Below are 21,940 nucleotides of genomic sequence, written 5' to 3'. Positions count from 1 at the left end.
TTGTGCTCAGATGTTATGTAGTGTGATTTTTCCCATGTGGGAGGTTATGAGATCGAGTTTCAGTAGAGATGTTTGTTGACTCTTTCAGTTATATGAGAAAGGAATTACAATTCTATGGGAGATGAATTACTGGGAATTTCAATTCCAATGTTTGGTATACATGGAAATTAAAATAGAATAAGTAGTATAAAGTCCAAAATGTACATTGTTGTTATCAGGCATTAATTTTAGGTTAAAAAAGGGATGGGTAATGTTGACTCATCACTATCTTTTTTTTCTTTCTAAAATCCCAGAAATTAAAACCCCCGGGACATGAGATTTTAATTCTATGAAAACTAGTATTTTCGCCCGTGCGATGCACGGGATAGATTTGTTATAATATATTAAAAATATTTGGATTGATATATAATTATTTAAATTAGAACATTAAATATTATACAGTATATGTTTTGAATTATTTATGTGTTTTGATGTTATCATTGTTTGAATTTTAGCAAATAATTGCTCAAATTAATAGCTTATGTGTAAATGTACGCATGCGATGCTGTAACTTTGGAGATTTTATTTATCATTGTTTAGTATTTTTTTTTATATAAATTAGGCAAATGTGTTCGTTCTCTAGCAACTCAGTTATATGAATGAATTGCTATCTTAATTCAATTGTATGGAATATATATATATTTTTGTTTAGATATATAGCAATTTTGCCATTTAAAAAAAACATAATATCAACGATTGTATTTACACATTATTGAAACCTGTTTGTAGATGACATCGGTTGTAGCAACGCAATCCTGTCCATCATCGTATAGAGCTAACACCTTCAGTCTTTCAGGATAGGTGACTCGGGTGAAAATATATAATGGTAGAGTATTAGTCAATTAGCGATCCTTTTATATTTTAAGTCAATTAGTAATATCAAATTCATTTTCAGCAAATTATTCTTTTATATTTTTAGTCAATTAGTAATTAGAATATCATATGCAGTGATATTTTTACCTAATTTTTGTTCAATTTTTAATTGATGATGTATAATATTATTATTGAAATATTTACGTTCCATTTTTAATTTATCTTTAATATTTTTTAAAATATGCATTTACTATTCATGATGTAGAATTATTATTGAAATATTTCCGTCAAATTTTAGTTTTCGTTCCATTTTTAATTAAAATGCAATGATCAAACCATTTATTTTTTTCATATTAATCAATTATGGATCATTTTTTATTTGCAGTCAACTATTAGTATTCATTTCTTTTTATATTTTCAGTCAATTTGTAATGTCATATTCATTTTCAGCCAATTATTCTTTTTTTTTTTTAATTTTCATTCAATTAGTCAATTAGAATATCAGATACAGTGATATTTTTACCTAATTTTCGTTCTATTTTTAATTGATGATGTAGAATATTATTATTGAAATATTCCGGTTTCATTTTTAATTTACCTTTACTATTATTTAAAATATGCATTTACTATTGATGATGTAGAATATTATTATTTAAATATTTCCTTTTCATTTTTAATTTACTTTTACTTGATGTGTAGAATATTATTATTAAAATATTTTTGTTCTATTTTTAATTTTCATTTCATTGTTTAAAATTGTGAAAGATTTATGACATAATTGTGATTTGATGTATTATACTGTATAATATTATTGTGAAAATTAAAATGCAATGATCTGACCATTTCCTTTTCCATTTTAGTCAATTATGGATCATTTTTATTTTCAGTCAATTATTAATATTCATTTCGTTTTCCAATTAACCTAACTTCAATTCTTTTTTTTTTCATTTTTAATTTTCAGTAAATTATTAATATTCATTTCTTTTTTCAATTTACCTAATTTCCATTCCATTTTTAATTGATGATGTAGAATATTATTGTGAAATATTTATGTTCCTTTTTTTCATTTTTTTTAATTTACCTTTACTATTTACTATTGTTTGGACAGGAAATCAAGTAAATATGATTTTGTTTTTAATTATAGTATAGATTTGACCGTGAGGTTGTAACATACATATATGATGAATTGGCTATATTATAAATTGTTTAAATTTGTTATATAGGGTATTATGTTACGTGAGAGCATTGAATATGGAAACAATATTACTAAGATTTTAGTTGATTTCTACTTTACATTTGCTTACAAAATAAGTTGTATTAAATTAGTTGGTGATAAAATCTAAAAATTTTACACGGTAATACCATACATAATATTACCAATTATGCTATTATGTTATTACCTAATTAATTAATGTCTTTTCTACACGTTATTATAAATATATATAAAAAAAAAAAAGACGGAGAATTTGCAAACAATAATGTTACCAAAAATATTATTATATTAAAGAATATAATTAATATATCTGGAAGATCATATAGTGCACTCTTTGATCTTAAATCAATAAATAATTAGTTATATACACATTTAGCAGTACCAATGTTATTACTAATACTTTATATATATCTGCAGTATTAAACCTTTAGTGTGAGATAAGAAAGAAATAATCAGTTAAATGATGCCTTTATTTGGATGCACTAAGACTATTACAGTGCTCCATCACTTTGCAAACATGTACAACTTTGGCTTTATTTTATACTTTAAATTATACTTTGCTTATCCTTTAGATTTTAATGTATTATTTCAAGCTAATTTATTTATTAACATTAAAAATACATTTTAAAGTGTGACAATTTATACTAATAAATCATTTTAAAAAGTGGCAAAAGATGATTTTCTAATTTGTTGCCACTGCATCAATTTAAAAAAAAAAATTGTTGTTATTGTTTACCTCGATCATCTCATAAATATCCATAATTTTTATTAGAGGGGTCTAATCAACACATAAACTGAAAAAAAAAATGACAATCATAAACAAAATATGTACAAAAATAAATGATAAAACCCTTATGATAATGATTAAGACATAATAAATTTACATTTCCAAAAAATCACAAAACTCTGGAAATCCTGATTGAAAAGGAACTGTGTATCAAGAGTTATATATCTTGACATGCTAATCAAAAAGAACATTCATTACTTGTCCTTATTCAAACACTTTCAAATATAAAGAAAAATTAAAACACTTGTGTTTAGATTAACTCTTCGTATCATTCTTAACTCTACACAATTGCATAAGAACAACCATAGGATTTGCAAGGCCAAAATTTAAAAATAAATAAATAAATAAATACGGTTTCAACTCTTGGCCTTGGTATATGTTGATCCCACACTGTAGCTTTCAATTGATTGTCCCTATAAACAAATAAACTACGGAGTACTTAATAAAAAATACATATACAAAATACAATAAAAATAACAAAATTAGATAATTTACTTTGTATCCACATACAATTAGAAAATCAATAAGTTAAGAAGGCTTCCCTGCAATGATTTTATCCAATGGGGAGTATATCTCAACGACCCTACCAATAACGTCAAACATGTTAATAAATAAAAAAAAAAATCAGATGTAGATTAAAATTGTAAATGAAACTTACCAACGAATTGTTTATCATCTACAAACTTCAAAGATGAAAATGATTTCAATAAATAAATTTGTCTAGAAAAGTTGTCATTTTTTTTTATATATTATTTAACCAAAGTAGCATAGTGAAATTACAACATAAAATAATGAGTGCATTTTTTGAAAATATAGAAATTACTTATCACCATAAAAATTTTAATAGCATAAACTTTTCATTGTTTGAAAAGCTTACAGTACTTACCAACATGTTCCCTTGGTATATGAGCATGAAGTTCCCTACAATGAAGTAAAAAAGAAAATTGTTATTTTGTAATTTATTTTTGCAGTATAGGAAGCAGCTTTGTAATGCATCTTTTTTCCAATTTCATATACAACACAAGTTCTAGAAAAAAGCAAAATCGAAAAAAATACCATTTGATAGGAAAATGTGCACTCTCTAGATTTTATGAAATCACCCCCTTTTCTCTATGGGACTTCATATAGGTGCACACCAATCACTATCTAATAGCTCTGAAAGTCTTCAATGGAGAAATATCCTAGGCAAGAATAAACATTGGAGTCGTATAAAAAAGCAAAATTGAAAGAAAAAAAAAATCTCTTGATCGTGAAACATGCACTCTCTAGATTTTACGGATTCACTCCCCTTTCTCTATGTGACTTCATATAGGTGCGCACCAATTGCAGTCTAATAGCTCTGCAAGTCTTTAATGGAGAAATATCATGGGCAAGAATAAACATTGAAGCCGTAATAGTTGTATGTTAGTATACATATCTATATCTCTATATATAATTACTCAATATAAAAGAATGAATAAATGAATATAAGGAAAAAATATTATCAATTAATAGATTTATCAATTAGGTTAATACGTGAATATGGAAACAATATTATCAATTAATAAATTTTAATTAATTTCTATTTTACATTTGGTTACCAAATAAGTTTTACAACAAAAGTTTGAGCGGAAAAATGAAATAGGAGGATTTTACTTTTATATATATATATATATATATATATATATATATATATATATATATATATATATATATATATATATATATATATATATATAGATATATAGATATATAGATATAGATGAGAGAATTGTAATTCCATAGAATTGCAATCCCTTTCAACCAAACAAGGTAATTTGTACGTTTTGAAATTATGTGAAAATTAAGTGGGAAGGAAATTTAAATTTCCTTCAACCAAACGCCCTTTTTGTGCTTTATTAATTTGAGAAAGTAAAATTCTTCTAAAAGGCTGAACCCCAACCCTAAAGGTTCCCACACTCCAACCCGACTAAATATTTGGGAGGATTTAAATCAAGAGAAAGTAAAATTAATCATATGACATGTTATCTATCCTGTAACCGTAATATAAAACTGTTGTTTGCGCGTTGATTATGTCGGCTAAGCAAATGATTAGTAATAAAATATTATTTTTATTGTCCCAATCTGTGCCGTAAACATCACGACTTGGAATAATTGTCGCTAATGACAAATGGAAAATTCCAGGTTGTCGTCCTTAGGCGCAAAATCGGACTGACTCGAAATATCTAACCGACTCAAAAAGAAAAAAGAAATTGGATTGCTGATCCGATCTAAATTTGTTGGTGTAGAAATTGTTTTAAAAATGGATTTAAAGTGACATTTAAAATAGTTATTTTGTAGCATGATTTTTAGTAAGTTTGCTTCAAATTTGGACCGGATTAAATTGGATATAGATTCTCTTAAGTGAGCGATGAATTTTACATATTATATGCACAAAATTAATAATTAGTGAATTACAAATTTATCATCAAAGTGTATATATTGAGTTGGAAGAAATGAAAGTGGAAACTCTTTTAAGTAACATTTGTCCTATATTGAATAAAAAAAACTAGTGTAAATAATTGTGAAACCTCCAAATGGATATTTGGTTGAATTTATAGCGGTTATTAGATTAAGGATTATTTTTCTTTTTAGACTTGATTTTTCTGAATATCCCAGATATATATACACTAAATAAAGTCATAGACATACGATGTCGTTTAGTTCTACACATATATACATAGTTAACAATTTAATATAAAATGACGTTGTTTTAAATTTAGAGTTCACAATATAATTTGGGGGCATTTATGTACTCCTCGCCTTTGTGGCAAACCCAATAGGAATTATGAAACCGCTTCCACTCTATCTAGTTAGGTTCAAGTATACTCGTCCTCTTTATTTAACATGTTAACACTATTATTGTTATTATTTTGTTAAAATCTAATAAGAGTAGTCGTATAAAACATAAATAAATAGAGAATTATGCTAAGAAAAATACCATTTGTATACTTGGTGAGAGCTTTGAGAGTTGAGATGATAAAAATTGAAATAAAATGACTCAAATTCGATGCCTCAACCAGCGCCATTCAATTGTCAACCTTTTCAAAAAAGACAATGTACAGTACAGCCTTCATTTGTTGTTTTTCCCATTATGATCTTTAAAGTTGGATTAGCAAAGTTGATAAATACTAACTAAGACCACGGGTTTTCAAAAAAAAAAAAAAAAAAAAACTAAGACCACAAAAACCGGAACATGACCCGTCTAAAGGCCAACGCGTGTCACATCCAAATCGGATTATCGGGAACACGTGGAACTTCGCTGTACCGTTTCCACGTCATCCGGATCGTATTCGGCTACTTTCCACGCCATCACGGGACCCACATTTTACATGTCTTGCAAGTTGCAAATTGCAATACAAATATTCACTCTAGATTTTTTTTTTTTTAGTGATGAAAAAGAATTCATAATCATTATTTGATGATATATATATACTATTAAATAAATTTTGTCTTGTAATCTTAATCGACCTTATACAAAAAGATGGTTTGCTCCACTTTTATGGGTGGAGATCGAACCTCTAACCTCATGCATGCTTAAGGTTGGAGAAGTGCTGAATCACTACGCCAACCATATTAGTTATTAGTGTTTCTACTGAGGCTCAATCTCATGACCTCTCACATGAGAAAAGTCACTACATGTCATCTGAGCACAAGGTGCTTGACGGTTGATTATTAGTTTGTTTTACTATTACGGAAGAAAGAGAAAATGAAGTGATAAAAGAGAAAAAAAAAGTGTGTGTGTGTGTGTGTGTGTATAGGGGTGCACCCTCATGCGAACGGTTGTCAAGGAGAGAATTGAGAACCATTCAACGTGCGTCACGTGTCTAGATAATTAGGTGCATCTATAGTTATAAGTAGTTGCACCTAGGTGCATGAATTTTAATAAGTCAAAATTACATGCACTTGTAGGTGAAAGTAGGTGCACTTGCAAGTGATTTTACCTGCACATTTTACTTGCAAAGGTGCACCTATCCCGCAAAGTCGCAAACCCCTCCCTCAAGCCATCTTGCAAGTGGTTTTCACGGGTACTAACTAGTAACTACCCCGCTAAACGTACTCCCCGACAAGAACAAAAACGATGCAAATTAAAACAGAACGTGCTCAGATAAATGAATGTTAGCAAGGCAAAATTACATGCACTTGTAGGTGAAAATATGTGCACTTGTAAGTGATTTTACCTGCACTTTTTACTTGCAAAAGTGCACCAACTACTTGCACATATAACACATTTACATGCACTAAAGTTCGAGTTATTTACGAAAATGTCACCGTGTAGTTTTTTAAAAATTACATCCGATTCATTGATTTGGACACGTAGCGCGCGCTGGATGGTTCTCAGTTCTCTTCTGAGTGGATAGTTCACACCTGAACGCGGTTCATTCTATCCCTTCAATGATTGAGCTTACATACATTATTTTATTTTTTGTAATCGAAGAAAATCGTCACCATTATTTGATGGTGTGTATAAAATAAACGCTACTTTTATGTTATAGTCCGCAAACTACATAAGAAAGGTAAATCACACATTTAAAAAATCATATGAATGGGTGTTAGTTTACTTAGTCATATTATTACTGAACTTTATTTAATTTTTTTTTTTTATCCGAAGGAGGGGCAACCCAGGGTTGATTCTCACTGTTCTCCCATAGCTACAACCCGAGCAAAGGGTTAACTTTATTTTTTAAAATAATATTTTAAAGATTTAATTTCATCGAAAATAATTTCAAATTGTAATAGATGAAAATTATATTAGTATATAGTTTGTCTATTTTGAAGACTCAAACTCAAGAATTTTAATTAAGTTGAAAGATATTCACATTCCACCACACCTCATGAGTAAATAATGTTTTTATATGTATAAAGGTTATAAGTGTTTATACTTTATAGAATTTGATTGATTAAAACCAAATAAGTTATGCACTAAATTTAATTAAATTAATAATAAATTTTACGGTATTAAAGGTAATGATGAATAAAAATATTAAATCGTGGCGTGCTAGAACTTTGATTATGGCAGCTAAGCAAATGATTAGTAGTAAAATATATACTCTTATTGTACCAATCTGATCTGTGCTGTAAACATCTTATATATAATGACAATAAAGAGAAAGTTCTAGGTTGTCATTCTTAGCAACTAAACACACACAAAATCACAAATTAGATAAAACTGCAGTCACCATCAAATGATTGAATAGTTTTTATTTATTTATTTATTTAAGATTAACGAGTCTGATTGCATAGTTGCATACTTGCATCCCATCTGTATACCAATCATCAAAGTTAATGTTGAAGTCTTATTTATCGTACATAGGTACTTGATAGAATAATTTCGGAGCGGATCCGGAGCAATGTAATATAAGGTGAATCAGACTTGAGACCCGATTTGATTACGCACGTGTCCGGGTAGATCAAGAAAGGGTTTGCCTTCCAAAGGACCTCGGCTACTACCCGGGGTCGGCCCAAGGTCGGCCGAAGTGAGGTCAACCAGGCCACCTCATGGGGCTCGGCCAAGGGACGGGGTCCTCGTGTTGACCGGGTCTTGCAGCGGCGGTTGCGGTTCAGGCGGCTCCCACCGCGTTCTCCGAGGTTTTTGGGGCGACATTGAGTATAAAAATCCACACTTGCATGTGTCTTGTATTTTATGTCCTAAACTTACACTTGTCTTGTTATTACATTATCATCATCTTTGTAATAGCATTTTGCATACAATTAATACAATATTAGTTCCCGCGACTATATTCGTATCATTACTCCAACCCCCTATTATCATTTTATCATATTCTTGACACGTTATTCATTTATTCGCGTTAAATGATCCGGATCCCGAGTTAATTAATTTCATCAGTACTCATCGAAAATTTGAAATGAAAACAATTATGCAATATAATTTTACAGTAACGCCTTTAAATGCGAAGTAATAAAATTTTATAAATTTTCTGATTTTTTTTTTTAAATCATTGATAGTATTTGGTGTAATTATGTATACTATACGTGATTTTACTAGATACTATATATCAATATAAGCGTCAATTATTATCATAAAAATTCTTTAAAATTTCATTTAGTTACAAAGTTATTTATTTATTTATTTATTTATTTTATTTAAAGAGACAACTAAAATAAAGTTAACTTGGTTAAGATATAATTCACATAAGCCCATTACCATGCATTGCTAATATTGTGCACCAGAGTTTATGTAATAAGATGAATCATTAATATATGTTGCTTTTTAGTATAATATAAGTTCAATTTTAATATATTATATGTTTATTTTGATTTGCAATATACTAAAAATGAATATTTATATTAAAATATAATAAATTTAGGAAAAATGAACTTGTAATATATAAAAAAATAATATACAATATATTAAAAAAAGAATATGTATCATAATTTATTTTACAAAATGGATTCAAAGTGCACGATATAGTTTGACATTCATGTATGAGCATGACACATCCTTTGCACAAATTATTCTGTTAACTCGCGCCCACCTTGCAAGGTGGACCGGGTAGGGGTGATCACGGTTCCGGTTTCAGAAATGGACGAACTCGAACCGAAATCTTAATATACGGTTCCGGTTTCGGTTCTTGAATCAGCGGTTCCGGTTAGAACTGTCGGTTCTAACCGGAATTCTTTTTTTTTTTTTTATTAATAAATTATATGTTATGTTGTTTGTTGCATATGTTATATTGTTATGTTGTTTGTTGTACGTGGCAAAAGTAGGCCACTAGCCTAGTGGCCTACTAGCCAATTTTTATTTATTTATTTATTTTTAATTTCACGGTTCCAAACCGAAATCGTCCGGTTCCGAACCGGAACCGCAGGTTCCGGTTCCAAATTTTTTATAATCGGAATCGGAACCGTACGGACGATTACGGTTAGCACAATAACAGTTACGGTTCGAACCGAACCTTTGGTCACCCCTAGGACCGGGGTCTAAATGTTAACAATTTACATACTAAATGTTAAATTACCTTTTAAAAATTCACAATTTCTATACTACGAACACACAATGTTAACATATATGTAATTGATTACCTTATTTTGTATTCACAAGTTCCTTTCAAATACTACAATCACACAATATCAACATATTAAGATTTGATGACCCTATATTGTATTCACAAATTCTATTCTATAACTTTTATGTGTTTTGACTTAGAACCACAATTTATATTCTAGAAGTTCATCATTTTAATACTAAAAACACACAATTTATACGTTGTTTAGGACTCGAATCCACCTTGCAAGATGGACCTATCCATGGTATAACAAGTCGATACTTTGATGCCTTAGTGTACAAGGAGCCCTGAGCCTATGACAAAGGAAAGCGAAGCGTTATGCTGTGCAACCGTGTGCACCATGCATGGTGCACACGGTTGCAAAAATGACGTTGTTTTGACGTCCAACTTAAAAAAAAAAAAAAAAAAAAAAAAAAAAAAAAAAAAAACAGTTTTGATTGCCATTAACGGCGTTATGTTGTGCATAATTTGAACTATACATCCATAACTTCATAACTATACATTCAGAATTGCATAACTACACATCCATAACTTCATAACTATACATTCAGAATTGCATAACTACACATCCATTAACTTTATAACTATACATTCAGAATTGCATAATTACACATCCATAACTTCATAACTATACATTCAGAATTGCATAACTACACATCCATAACTTCATAACTATACATTCAGAATTGCATAACTACACATCCATAACTTCATAACTATACATTCAGAATTGCATGCATAATTACACATCCATAACTTCATAACTATACATTCAGAATTGCATAACTACACATCCATAACTTCATAACTATACATTCAGAATTGCATGCATAACTACACATCCATAACTTCAATTCATAACTATACATTCAGAATTGTATAACTACACATCCATAACTTCATAACTATACATTCAGAATGTGAAATTATAAAATTATAAACATATATTTACGTAACTAACGGCAATCAAAAATATTTTTTTAAATAAAACGACGTCGTTTTTGTAACCGTGTGCACACGGTTGTAGAGCATAATTTGCCAAGGAAAGCTGTATCGAACCAAACTAAACACCGTTGACAGTTTATCTAGTTTCTTATGGGCCTTAAAAAATCTGGTTGATTGGGTCACACGGTTCCCAAAAAAAATAAGAGCATCCACATCAGTGGATATTAAGGAGATAATGTCAGATGAATTATCTTGGGTGGGGATAATAACAAATGTGGGGTGGGATTATTTGTGGAAATATTTATCCTGCAAGTTATGGGATAATGTCAGAAAAAAAAAAAAGAAAAAAAAAATACACTGGCTGTGTACACGGGCGCGTGCAATGCATGCGCCCGTGTAGCAGCGCGCCTGACGCGGCAGGTTCCTATTATTTTTTTTTTCAATTTTTGTTTTGTTATTTTTTTTTCTTTTTTTCTCTCCCCTCCCACATTCTCTTTCCTAATCACTCTTACATTATCTCCCAAATCTCCCCAACTAATGTGGATGCTCTAATAATAATAAATCGTTCCTTTTAATTTAGTACTAATGTAGTAATGTATTATATTCTTAAATAGTTATTATCCGAGTCTGCACTAATAAATATCACATTATGACTTTTGTCGGTAAATGATCACAAGAAAGTACTAGTCTAGTTTATTCATAGTTGATAAGTCAAATAAAAAAGGCCAATAGGTCAATTCTCTTAAGAGTAGAACTTGTAATGGTTATAAAATCAAGGGAAAATGGTCAAATAAACCTTCAAACATTTGCTAAAGAGTCAATTAGCCCCTCCAACTTTTTAAAGGTGCAATTATACCAAAAAACAATGCATTTTGATGCAATGAAGTTCAAATACAGGTAAATGACATGTTATCATAGGTCATTGAAGATCCGGTCATTTTTCGACGTATTATCACTTTTTTGCCTGAAAATACGCCGGCGAATACGTCAGAAAATGACCGGATCTTCAATGACCTATTATAGCAGGTCATGTACTTGTATTTGGGCTTCATTGCATCAAAATATATTGTTTATGGGTGCAATTGCACCTTTAAAAAGTTAGAGGGGTTAATTGACTCTTTAACAAATGTTTAAGGATCTATTTGACCATTTTCTCTAAAATCAATAATCTGACCAACTTGGTTAAGGTTAGCCCCTAATCAATTAATTGTTTTTACTAGAAATTGCTTTATACCATTTAAGTTAAGAGCACCATTATTGGTGATTTTTTTTCCAATTTTTTTACGGGCCCTAGGAATAGAAGAGAGTAGGATTTTTTTTTTTTTTTTTTTTTTAACATTCTACAAGGAAGGAGATGTCTCTCCTAGAGGTCCCTTGCACAATATCATCAATAGTTGCATTAGATGGAGGAAAAAAAATTGGAAAGTCTCGTTTCAACACATTTACAGGGAACAAAATAAGGTGGCTGACATTCTGGTTAAACAAATCCGACACTCGAGCACCACGTGGGTGGAGTGGGCAATGCCTCCGACTTGTGTTAAGAATGCGGTGTTCACTGATTTCTTTTGTAGGGCCCCGAGCGTGTCAAGAATGCGTGATTCGAAAAAAAAAATATTATAGACCATAGAAATAGAGAAGTGCCAAGTAAGATTTTTTCTTTTTTTTTTAAAAAAAAAAAGGAAAAACAAAAAAAAATGAGGAAAGTGATCGCAAGTTGAGGACTATTCTAAAGTGCCGAGCAAGGACATGCTATGTTACCATGTTAGACACTTGAGTGATATTAATCACGTACTTTTTTTCAATTTGGACACTTAAGTTATCAATTTCAATTTGGACACCAATATCGTGAGCTTCTTGTGGGCTGTGGCACCAGGTAGTGGTTCCCTCAGTGTGATTTATCCTACACTATTTTATTGAGTCCGGATATAGGATCTTTACACAACGGATTTCGCCTTTTTTAAAAAAATAAAATAAAATAATAAATAAATAATAAATAAAAATGAATTAAATAATAGGAGTATTAAACAACAACTTCATTGAATATGTTAAACAACAAAAACTTCATATAATATTTACAGCATAGCAGATGAGAATCTCCTCACCCTCCAAGAGAAGAAAACAACAAACACCAGGGACCTCATATCTTTCATCCCCATATATCACACACACCATTGCACAAACAATATAAAGCTCAAAACGCCCCGACGAGCAGAGAAGAAATGAAAAAGAAAACACAAAGAAAAGAATTTTGTTTTTAATTTCTTTGGCTAATTAAAGATGTGGTTATACTTGTCAACCTATCCACTACCTTAACTGCTAAACTTCAAAGATCCATCCTTCATCAGTTTCAAGCTGAGACTGTTATACCGCTCTCGTGAATACTGTCGCGACGCCTTTCTCCAGTCTGTACCCGCCTTCATCATTGCATCGAACTCCTCGTAGCTTATGCGTCCATCCTGAGAGAAAAGAGAACACGAATTTAACCATTTCGCATGATGATTAATTAAGAAACTATGCCAAAATTGGTCTAAGGGAAATAGGGAATGAGAGAGTGGAAAAGCTGACCTTATCTGTATCTACGTCTTGCATAATAGCGTTAACGATTTCTTCACTGTTTGGATCAATCTCGTCTGCCAAGGCATCGCGTAGCTCCTCAATCTCTATGTACCCTGTCTGGTTCTTGTCGAAAAATTCGAACGCTTTCTTCAAGTGGTCTTCAGTGCCCATTTTCCTTAAGTGGACAGAAATTGCCACGAACTCCCCACAGTCCAAATACCCATCATTATCGACATCGCCCTGTAAGAAATATGATATATGTATAGTTACGATTTTGTAGAAACCCATTACCCATTGAGGTTCAATTTAAGTACAAGCGATAAGGTTTACTTACTGCTTCCATAAGCACTTGAAGATCAGTTTCAGTGACCTGATAGCCAAGTTTTTGCAACCCAACTCTCAGCTCGTTAATGTCGATCTTCCCCTTGTTGTTTGTATCCATTAGTTGGAACCCTTCCTTTATTCCGGCCACTTCCTCCACAGATAAATGCTCCGCTATAACCTATGAGTTTAGAAGCAATTCAGGAAGTTAAAAAAGGAAAAACAGTATTTACTTCACTTAAATGAATGGTCAAGAAATGTACCGTTAGAGCTCTTTTCTTCAGCTTGTTCATCATCGAGAATTGCTTAAGCCTTGCTATTACTGATTCGCCCAGAGAAACATTAGGAGCCGTCTGTGCATTTTGCAACCAAGGATGATCTGCAAGCATAAGATGTCCCGAGATTTCTTTGGTTAAAAATTCAATATAAGTGTTTTATTAATTAGCTTGTTGTAATAGCTTTTTGCTCCAAAATGCTAAAATTCAAAAAGCTGCTCAAAGCAGCTTTTTCGATCAGCTTTTTGAGAAAGTCATTTTGCATGTAATCAGTTATCAACTAATTTACCAAACATCTTTCTATAATCAGTTAATGCTATCAACTACTCAAACCCACTAACCCAATCAACTAACAGCAAACAGTTATTTACCAAGCACCCCCAAAATAAAATTCCCTCGGGTATTTCCTCTTTCATTTTGAGCATTACCTAACACTTCCTGAGCGGTGAGCCTCTTGACGGGATCGGGGTTGAGCATCTTCTTCACAAGATCTTTTGCATTGTTAGACACCTTAGGCCAAGGGTCCTTTCTGAAATCCACGACTGACCTGATGATTGCTTGAGCAACTCCTTGTTCAGTTTCTGCAAGAAAAATAATGTTCAAAAATTGCCCGATGAAGGATTGAACATATATCAAAAACTTCCCAGGTTACATTTTCGAGATAAATATGTGCCCCTTTCGCGTTATTATTGAAGCAAGTAATGAAAAACAAGGATGTGGATAGATCCTTACCTGCCCAAAACGGTGGAACACCACATAGTAAGATGTAGAGAATGACGCCCGCACTCCAGACATCCACTTCTGGACCATAATTTCTTTTCAGAACCTCGGGAGCCATGTAGTATGGACTTCCAACTATCTCATTAAATTTCTCGCCTAAAAATCAGCACAAGATTGGTACATGTAAGTCAAGTATAAGCACTAGAATTGGGACTACAACTCATATGGCAACCAAGATGCATTAATTACCAGGCTTAAAGATCACCGAAAGTCCAAAATCAATGGCCTTTAGCGCAGCAGTTTCCTTCTTGTTTGCAAACAAGAAGTTCTCTGGTTTGAGATCACGGTGCATGACCCCATGTTTATGGCAAATCTGGAGCAATATGAAAACGAAAATTGATCTATAAGATGAACATTTATCGTTTATCCTACCTAAATCAACATGCTCTAACGCTATACCAGAACAGAAAAGTAATATCCAATTAGCAGAACCGAACTTAGAACATCAAACATTATTTCTATATCGAAACAGGAAACCAGAATCCAATCACCAAAGACTACAGTTCACATGAATAACTTCAACAATTATATCAAATATATATACTTTCTAGAGCAAAACAGGGAAATTAAAGCAGAATCCAATATCAAGAAAGGCGTCAATTCACCTGAATAACTTCAACAATGGTGCGAGTCATAGTGGCAGCTGCCCTCTCAGTGTAATGCCCCCTCGAAACAATCCTATCAAACAACTCACCACCCTCACACAACTCCATCACTAAGTGGACAGCATGATCATCCTCATAGGTATCCTTCAAGGTCACAATGTTGGGATGCTTAGGCAAATGCCTCATGATCTGAACCTCTCTCCTCACATCCTCAACATCCACTCTGGTTCTTAACTTCTTCTTCGAAATCGATTTGCAGGCGAAATGATCCCCGGTCGATTTGTCAGTACACAAATAGGTAACCCCAAATTCGCCACGCCCAAGCTCACAGCCTAGCTTATATGTGGCCTCAATATCATGCCCTGTTGGGCTGTTCAACACATAGGACTTGTATTCACCATTCCCATTCCCATTCCCATGTGTACTATACTCAGAAAATGGGTTTGGCTTGTTTTTTGTACTCCTCTCATCAGAAGTTTGTGGCACAGCACAACAATTACCCATTAATCCAAAGTGCTTCAAAAATCTAATCTTTTCCTCAAATTATCAGTAAAACACAGACTAAGATCAATCAAAACCTAATGGCACAAGCTAAGCAAAGCTTCAATCTTTCTGTCAACGTTCTTGGATGTTTAACTAGAAAGGATAAAACTCTAAAAACCCAGTCAATCACGGTAACCCAAAATCTGATCTTTGTCAAAGAAAAACACAGAAATGGAGCAAGCAAAAAGGAATTTTTAGTGTAAACCTCAGATCTCCTGGGAAACCAAATTGGTGGGGGGGGGGGTGGAGAAATCAAAGAAAGCTGTAACTTTTGCCAAAGAAAACGAAAATGAAAGTGAGATTCATGAAAAAAGGTATGAGAATGCAGAGGCAAATATTGACAAATCCAAGGAAGTTGGGGGGGAAGAGATGATTTTAATGGGGTTTGAGAAAGAGGAATTTAGCGTGAACTCATGGAAAAAGTTGACAAAAAAATGTGGAGAGGAAAGAGAGGGTCAAACCCCCCTTCCTTGAGGCTGCCCTCCTAACTCCGTTTCTCCACAACTGTCTTTCTTGACTCTGGTTTTGGAATTTTTGTCGTTTTTTCCTCAGTTTCCTAAACCGGTACAATTCGCCAACACATTATTCCTCCCTCAGACATCATTCATTCTATCTCAGCTCTCTTTTAAAAATGCCATTTTTGTTGTGAAGTGGTAAAAAATAAAAATATACGGATTATTATTTAAATAAAAACTTTATTGCATCACTCGTGTCATGCTATTTTATCCGATGTTATTCACTTGCGTACTACAGTCAAGTTGGTATTGGTTTTGGTTTAAATCGATCAGTTATAAATAATCTAATTAGTTTATTTTATTATAATTTTTTGCCGCTTAATATTGGATAATTGTTGTAAGAAAGAGTTCATTCAAATAACTCCCAACAAAAGATGAAGGGTTGTTTTTAGATACTTGCAAAGAAATTTTATTAAGTAATCCACAAGTTTATCAAATATTAGTGAAAATACATACATAAATTTACTTTTAAGATCTAAAAAGAGATTCTTAATGATGAATGTAAAAGTGATGAATATAATTAGAATTATGAGAGTGCATGCATGAATAGAGTTTCTCCACTGTTAGTTTATATAAGCATTTCATCAATATTATGTTTATTATATTATTTATCAAAACCTTAATAATTAATAAATATGTGCAAATAAATAAAGTGTGAGTATCATGAATATAAATAACAAATATATATTCTTGAGATTTTTCCCTCTTTTTTTTTTTCTTTTTTGCTGAATAAAATATAATCTTCAGACACTGAAACAGATGACAAGTCATGGGAGGCTTAGCTCTGTCCGAGGTGGTTCGGCTCCCTTTCTAGAAGAAAAAGACAAGACCCCGTATAATGAAGCAGTCAAATACGTTGTAGTCTAGGAGAGCTGGTTTTTCCTCTTTTTTTTTTTTTTTTTGATATTTAATTTAAAAAAAAAAAAAAACATAAACAAAACAAAAAGAAATATAATGATCCACACTCCGTTCTATAATCTATAAATCTAAGATTATTATTACTACCGGCACGGGCTTAACTCAATGGTTTAGTGGGCAGTATTTGGGACAATAAATCAAGGTTCAAATCTCAGCGGCAGAACCATTGAATCACCGTGATTTAAATCCTTTCACATGCTCTGTCGGGTAAGAGTGTGGGGGACCCTTAGGATTGAGAATTCAACCTTGGGACAATATTATAATTACGAGTTTCATTTTTGTTAACACTTTCTCAATCAATTCAATCACACAATTAAAGTCTTTGAGCATGTCGCACAAAATATGTATAGTACAATTTATCCTTCTATATGATTTGTGAGATTTGCCCACTGCATACCATCAAGAAATAATTGTGGGTTTTCCTCCGTCACTATATTTAAAAAAAAAAAAAGTTATTTATTCTTATCAAATAGCTAGCTAATGTTATAATTGTCAGGTAAATATGAATATAAAATATATTGTTGCTTATTCTTATAACAAACCCAATACGAATAGAATTAAAATTTTCATAATTAAAATTATAAATTTATAATATCGGGTTGTAATATCTTTAGCATATTTGTCAACCTTTAAAAGGTTAAAAATAGAAATTTCTTATATATATTACTTTTGAGATGAGAAATGAGAAGTCTTGGATACGTTGAAATTAAAAGGTTATAAATTATATTCATCTAGATTATTTGCAATTTATTGGGGAATATCCTTTGCTTTCCTTTCTACCAGGCCAAAGTCTAATGAAGGTCAAAAACATGAATCTTCTATCAATTCATATTATATGTATGTATATGTACAATCCAGAAGAAATTGAACTTGTCAAAATTTACAGGATTATTGTTATCCGTATATTAAATTTTGAAATAAGGGGTGTTTGGTAAAATGGAATGCAATTCGATCTATTCCTACTAAATTTCATGGAATTGCAATTCCATAGTTTGGTTTGAGGAAATTGCAATTCCACGGAATTACAATTCCTTCCAATCATGGAATTGTAATTTCTAGAGTCCCCAAGTGTGAAAATTGGAATTGTAATTCCATGATAAATTATCATTTTATCATTCGTATGATTGTTATATTATTATTATACAATGACATTTTAGTCTTTATTCACTTTTTCCCTTTTAATTCACAATCATTCTATTTCTTCATACCAAACAATGTAATTAAAATTCTCACTTTATTATTTTCTCACGGAATTACAATTCCTTTCTCTTCTAATTCCCTTCCAACCAAACGTCATGTAAAGGTCAAATAAACCATCTAACTATATACCAAGATGTAATTAAATAAACTAACTAAAGAAAAAATTCGTCAGTTGAACTATTAAACTGATTAAAATTATGCAATTAACATATTTACATGTACTGAAAAGGTAATTTTGCTTGCAATGGCATTAGATGTGGCATCTCAATTTTTAAAAAATCTAAAAACTTCTTAAAAAGAAAAGAAAAAAAAAAGTTGTCAAAGGCGGAGATGCCGCAAGTTTCTTCATGCAGATCGAACGAAGAAGCTCCCATGTCAGTTTGTTGTTGCTTTTTTTTTTTTTTTTAATATAATTATTTTGATTTATTTTTTAAAAAATATTAATTTATGTGGTATCTTACGTGGCATTTGTATGGCAGGTGATTTGGGGATAACATGTTATTATAGGTCAAATGAGATAACTGTACAAGTTTAAAAGCTTAATTAGAGTTTTTTTTTTTTTTTAGTTTGTGAGTCTAATTACATTTTGATATATACTTAAGGTATATTTGACCATCAAGAATCGCGCGATCAGCCCGCCTGTCAAATCATAATCTTCATGTGCGCACAAGGGATCCAATAAAAACCTTCTATCATCTTTGAACTTTTTCATAAAATTCCTTAGTTTGGTTGGAAGGAATTGCAATTCCCCCATTTTCATGGAATTAAAATCCCATGTCCCCCTGGTATTTTAATTCCTGAGATTTTAGGAAGAAAAAAAGCAGTGGGTGTTTGTAATAGAAAAATTCCAAGACGTGGTTCTCTCTCTAGGTAGTGCTTAGAGAGTTTTCTCCCTAGTTTTCTAGGGTTCCCTCTCCCACTATGGCGATATTCTATCCATCATGTATCATCATGATTACCCACGTTGGTTTATTATATATTTCTGCATGTATCCCGTTTACCATTCATCATCATCAATCCACACACTACTTTTGCGATCTATCGCACGTCCAACGATCAGCTTTTCAACATCCGATCATGGATTCTAGCGAGATCGAGAAACGTTGTGCCATCATGTCTTTGGCGGAAGAAGAGATCGGCGGCATGGAAGCACCGGACATCAACGCGACCACCCAGACGTCTACTCACCATGAATTAGTGGGACGCTTCTTGACAGATCAGCTGATCAAGTTTGATCACATGCAACAGGTGCTAGCCTCTGTCTAGCGTCTGGTTATGGGTATGCGTACCCTTCCGATCGCGGACAACCTGTTCTTATTTCAATTCCCGCACCCAAAGGATCTCCAACACGTCTTGGACGACGGACCGTGGTCGTTCGAGAACCACATGCTCATTTGTGACAAAGTTCCGAATGGTGTTCAACCGGAGGATGTGCCACTCAACGCCGTCGCGATTTGGATTCAGATCCATAATCTCCCCGCGATCTATGCGTCGGATGATTTCATTGCCCGCATTGGCGACTACATCGGCACGTTTCTGTATGCCGATCCTAATAACTTTGGCGGGGTATGGCATAGCTTCTACCGAATCAGAGTGCAACTCGACGTGGCTATCCCTCTGAAGAGACGGATGAAGCTTTCCCGGAAGGACGGATCTACACACTGGGTGAGTTTTAAATATGAAAAGTTAGGCACCTTCTGTTTTTGTTGTGGGATCCTGGGCCACTCTGAAAAATTCTGTAAAACCACCTACGCGGAGGGAGTCAGTATTGAGGCCTTTCCATACGGTGGGTGGATGAGAGCGGGGGTTCGTCGCCAGGCTCGGCCAGTCGGGGCGAAGTGGATACTAGCTGAATTACCGCAAGACAAGCCGGTTATATCGACCGTTACTCCAGGCGAGATTGCTAGTAATGTGAATGAGGCCGAAGAGAGTAGTGGTCTGCAGGGGGATCTGAAGCGGCGGAGAGAATGTAGCTTGGAGGACCGGGATGTGGAGATGTGTGAGCATTCAAAAAACTCAATTTCGGCGGGTCTGGCTGGTCAGGCTCGCCCTGCACAATGAGTCTACTGAGCTGGAACTGTCGGGGTTTGGGTGGCTCCCGGACAGTTCAAGAGTTATTGGACCTTGTGTCCAAGAAGCAACCCAGTCTTGTGTTCTTAATGGAGACTAATTGTGTGCAGAGCGGTTGGAACATGTCAGAGTGAAATTGGGTTTTGAGGGTTTACTTTGTGTTGATAGAGTGGGAATGAGTGGTGGTTTAGCCATGTTTTGGCGGTTGAAAGAAATGGCAACACTCCTAAGTTACTCTAGGAGTCATATTGACGTAGAAGTATCTTTACCTGGAGCAACTCCGTGGCGCCTTACCGGCTTCTACGGTAACCCAGAACGATCGAGGAGGGCTCAATCATAGGATCTGTTACGAGATTTGAGTAACCGATCCGCCCTTCCTTGGGTAGTGATTGGGGACTTCAACGATTTAGCTAGTCATGCCGAAAAAAAGGGTCCAATCCCTCATCCAGACAGTTTAGTGAGGGGATTCAATGAAGCTTTATTGGATTGCTGTTTGTCTGATCTAGGCATGTCAGGTTATGAATTTACGTGGAGCAAGGGCCGAGGTACGGAACACTGGGTTGAAGAACGTCTTGATCGGGCGGTTGCATCGTCAGCTTGGTGTGAGTTATACATGGAGGCGTCCGTTCATAACTTGTGGACTCTAAATTCAGACCATAGTGCTCTTCTACTCGACCTGGAGGGTCGGCCGGTTCGCCAGACGACTGACAATTAAAGTTCGAGGCTGCCTGGCTTTTGGACGGGGACTGCAAGAAAGTGGTGGAACATTCTTGGGGTGTTTCTCAGGGCCTCGTTTTCCAGCAACGGATTGAACGCTGCGGGAAAGACCTGTGGCGTTGGGGCGGAGAGTTATACAGAAAATTTGGAAAAAGAATACAACGGTTGAAAATTCGACATGAGACACTCAGAGGCAGTAGGGGAAGGCGGAGATGTAGCAGAATACGGGGAGGTGGAGAATGAATTGTGTGGTCTTCTAGCTCAAGAGGAAGTGTATTGGCGTCAGAGGTCCAAGCAATTATGGCTCTGTGAGGGTGATCATAATACAAATTTTTTTCATAAAATGGCTTCAAATCAGTGCACGCAGAATAATTTGAATCGGCTTCGAGATGTAGAAGGAGAGTGGGTCGAGAATGATGCCATGCAGACAGAAATCATACGATACTTTACTGACATTTTCATGTCAACTGCGACTGAAGGAGGAATGACGAACAGGGTGCCGTGCCGTGTAACGCCAGAGATGAACGATCAATTGACAAGGCCAACTATTGACGAGGAGATCAAAGCAGCATTATTTTCAATGGCACCAGACAAAGC

The 21,940-nt window shown here is 33.5% G+C and overlaps 1 protein-coding gene across 1 annotated transcript; it reads right to left on the bottom strand.

Annotated features, from left to right (window-relative positions):
- Nucleotides 1-12,857: 12,857 nt before the first annotated feature.
- LOC109151075 (calcium-dependent protein kinase 32-like) lies at nucleotides 12,858-16,478 on the bottom strand. Its single transcript, XM_019298989.1, has 8 exons — nucleotides 15,381-16,478; nucleotides 14,965-15,088; nucleotides 14,728-14,871; nucleotides 14,424-14,576; nucleotides 13,984-14,099; nucleotides 13,734-13,901; nucleotides 13,409-13,639; nucleotides 12,858-13,299 (listed from the first exon to the last, which is right to left on the bottom strand). Exons 1-8 carry the CDS (start codon nucleotides 15,882-15,884, stop codon nucleotides 13,153-13,155), a joined length of 1,587 nt encoding a protein of 528 aa, XP_019154534.1. The 5' UTR covers nucleotides 15,885-16,478; the 3' UTR covers nucleotides 12,858-13,152.
- Nucleotides 16,479-21,940: the final 5,462 nt, after the last annotated feature.

This window comes from Ipomoea nil, unplaced genomic scaffold (genome assembly GCF_001879475.1).
Source record: "Ipomoea nil cultivar Tokyo-kokei standard unplaced genomic scaffold, Asagao_1.1 scaffold0268, whole genome shotgun sequence".
In the NCBI taxonomy this organism is placed as follows: domain Eukaryota; kingdom Viridiplantae; phylum Streptophyta; class Magnoliopsida; order Solanales; family Convolvulaceae; genus Ipomoea; species Ipomoea nil.
The sequence above is the reverse complement of the archived record's forward strand: the minus strand, read 5'-3'. Positions and strand labels throughout refer to the sequence as shown.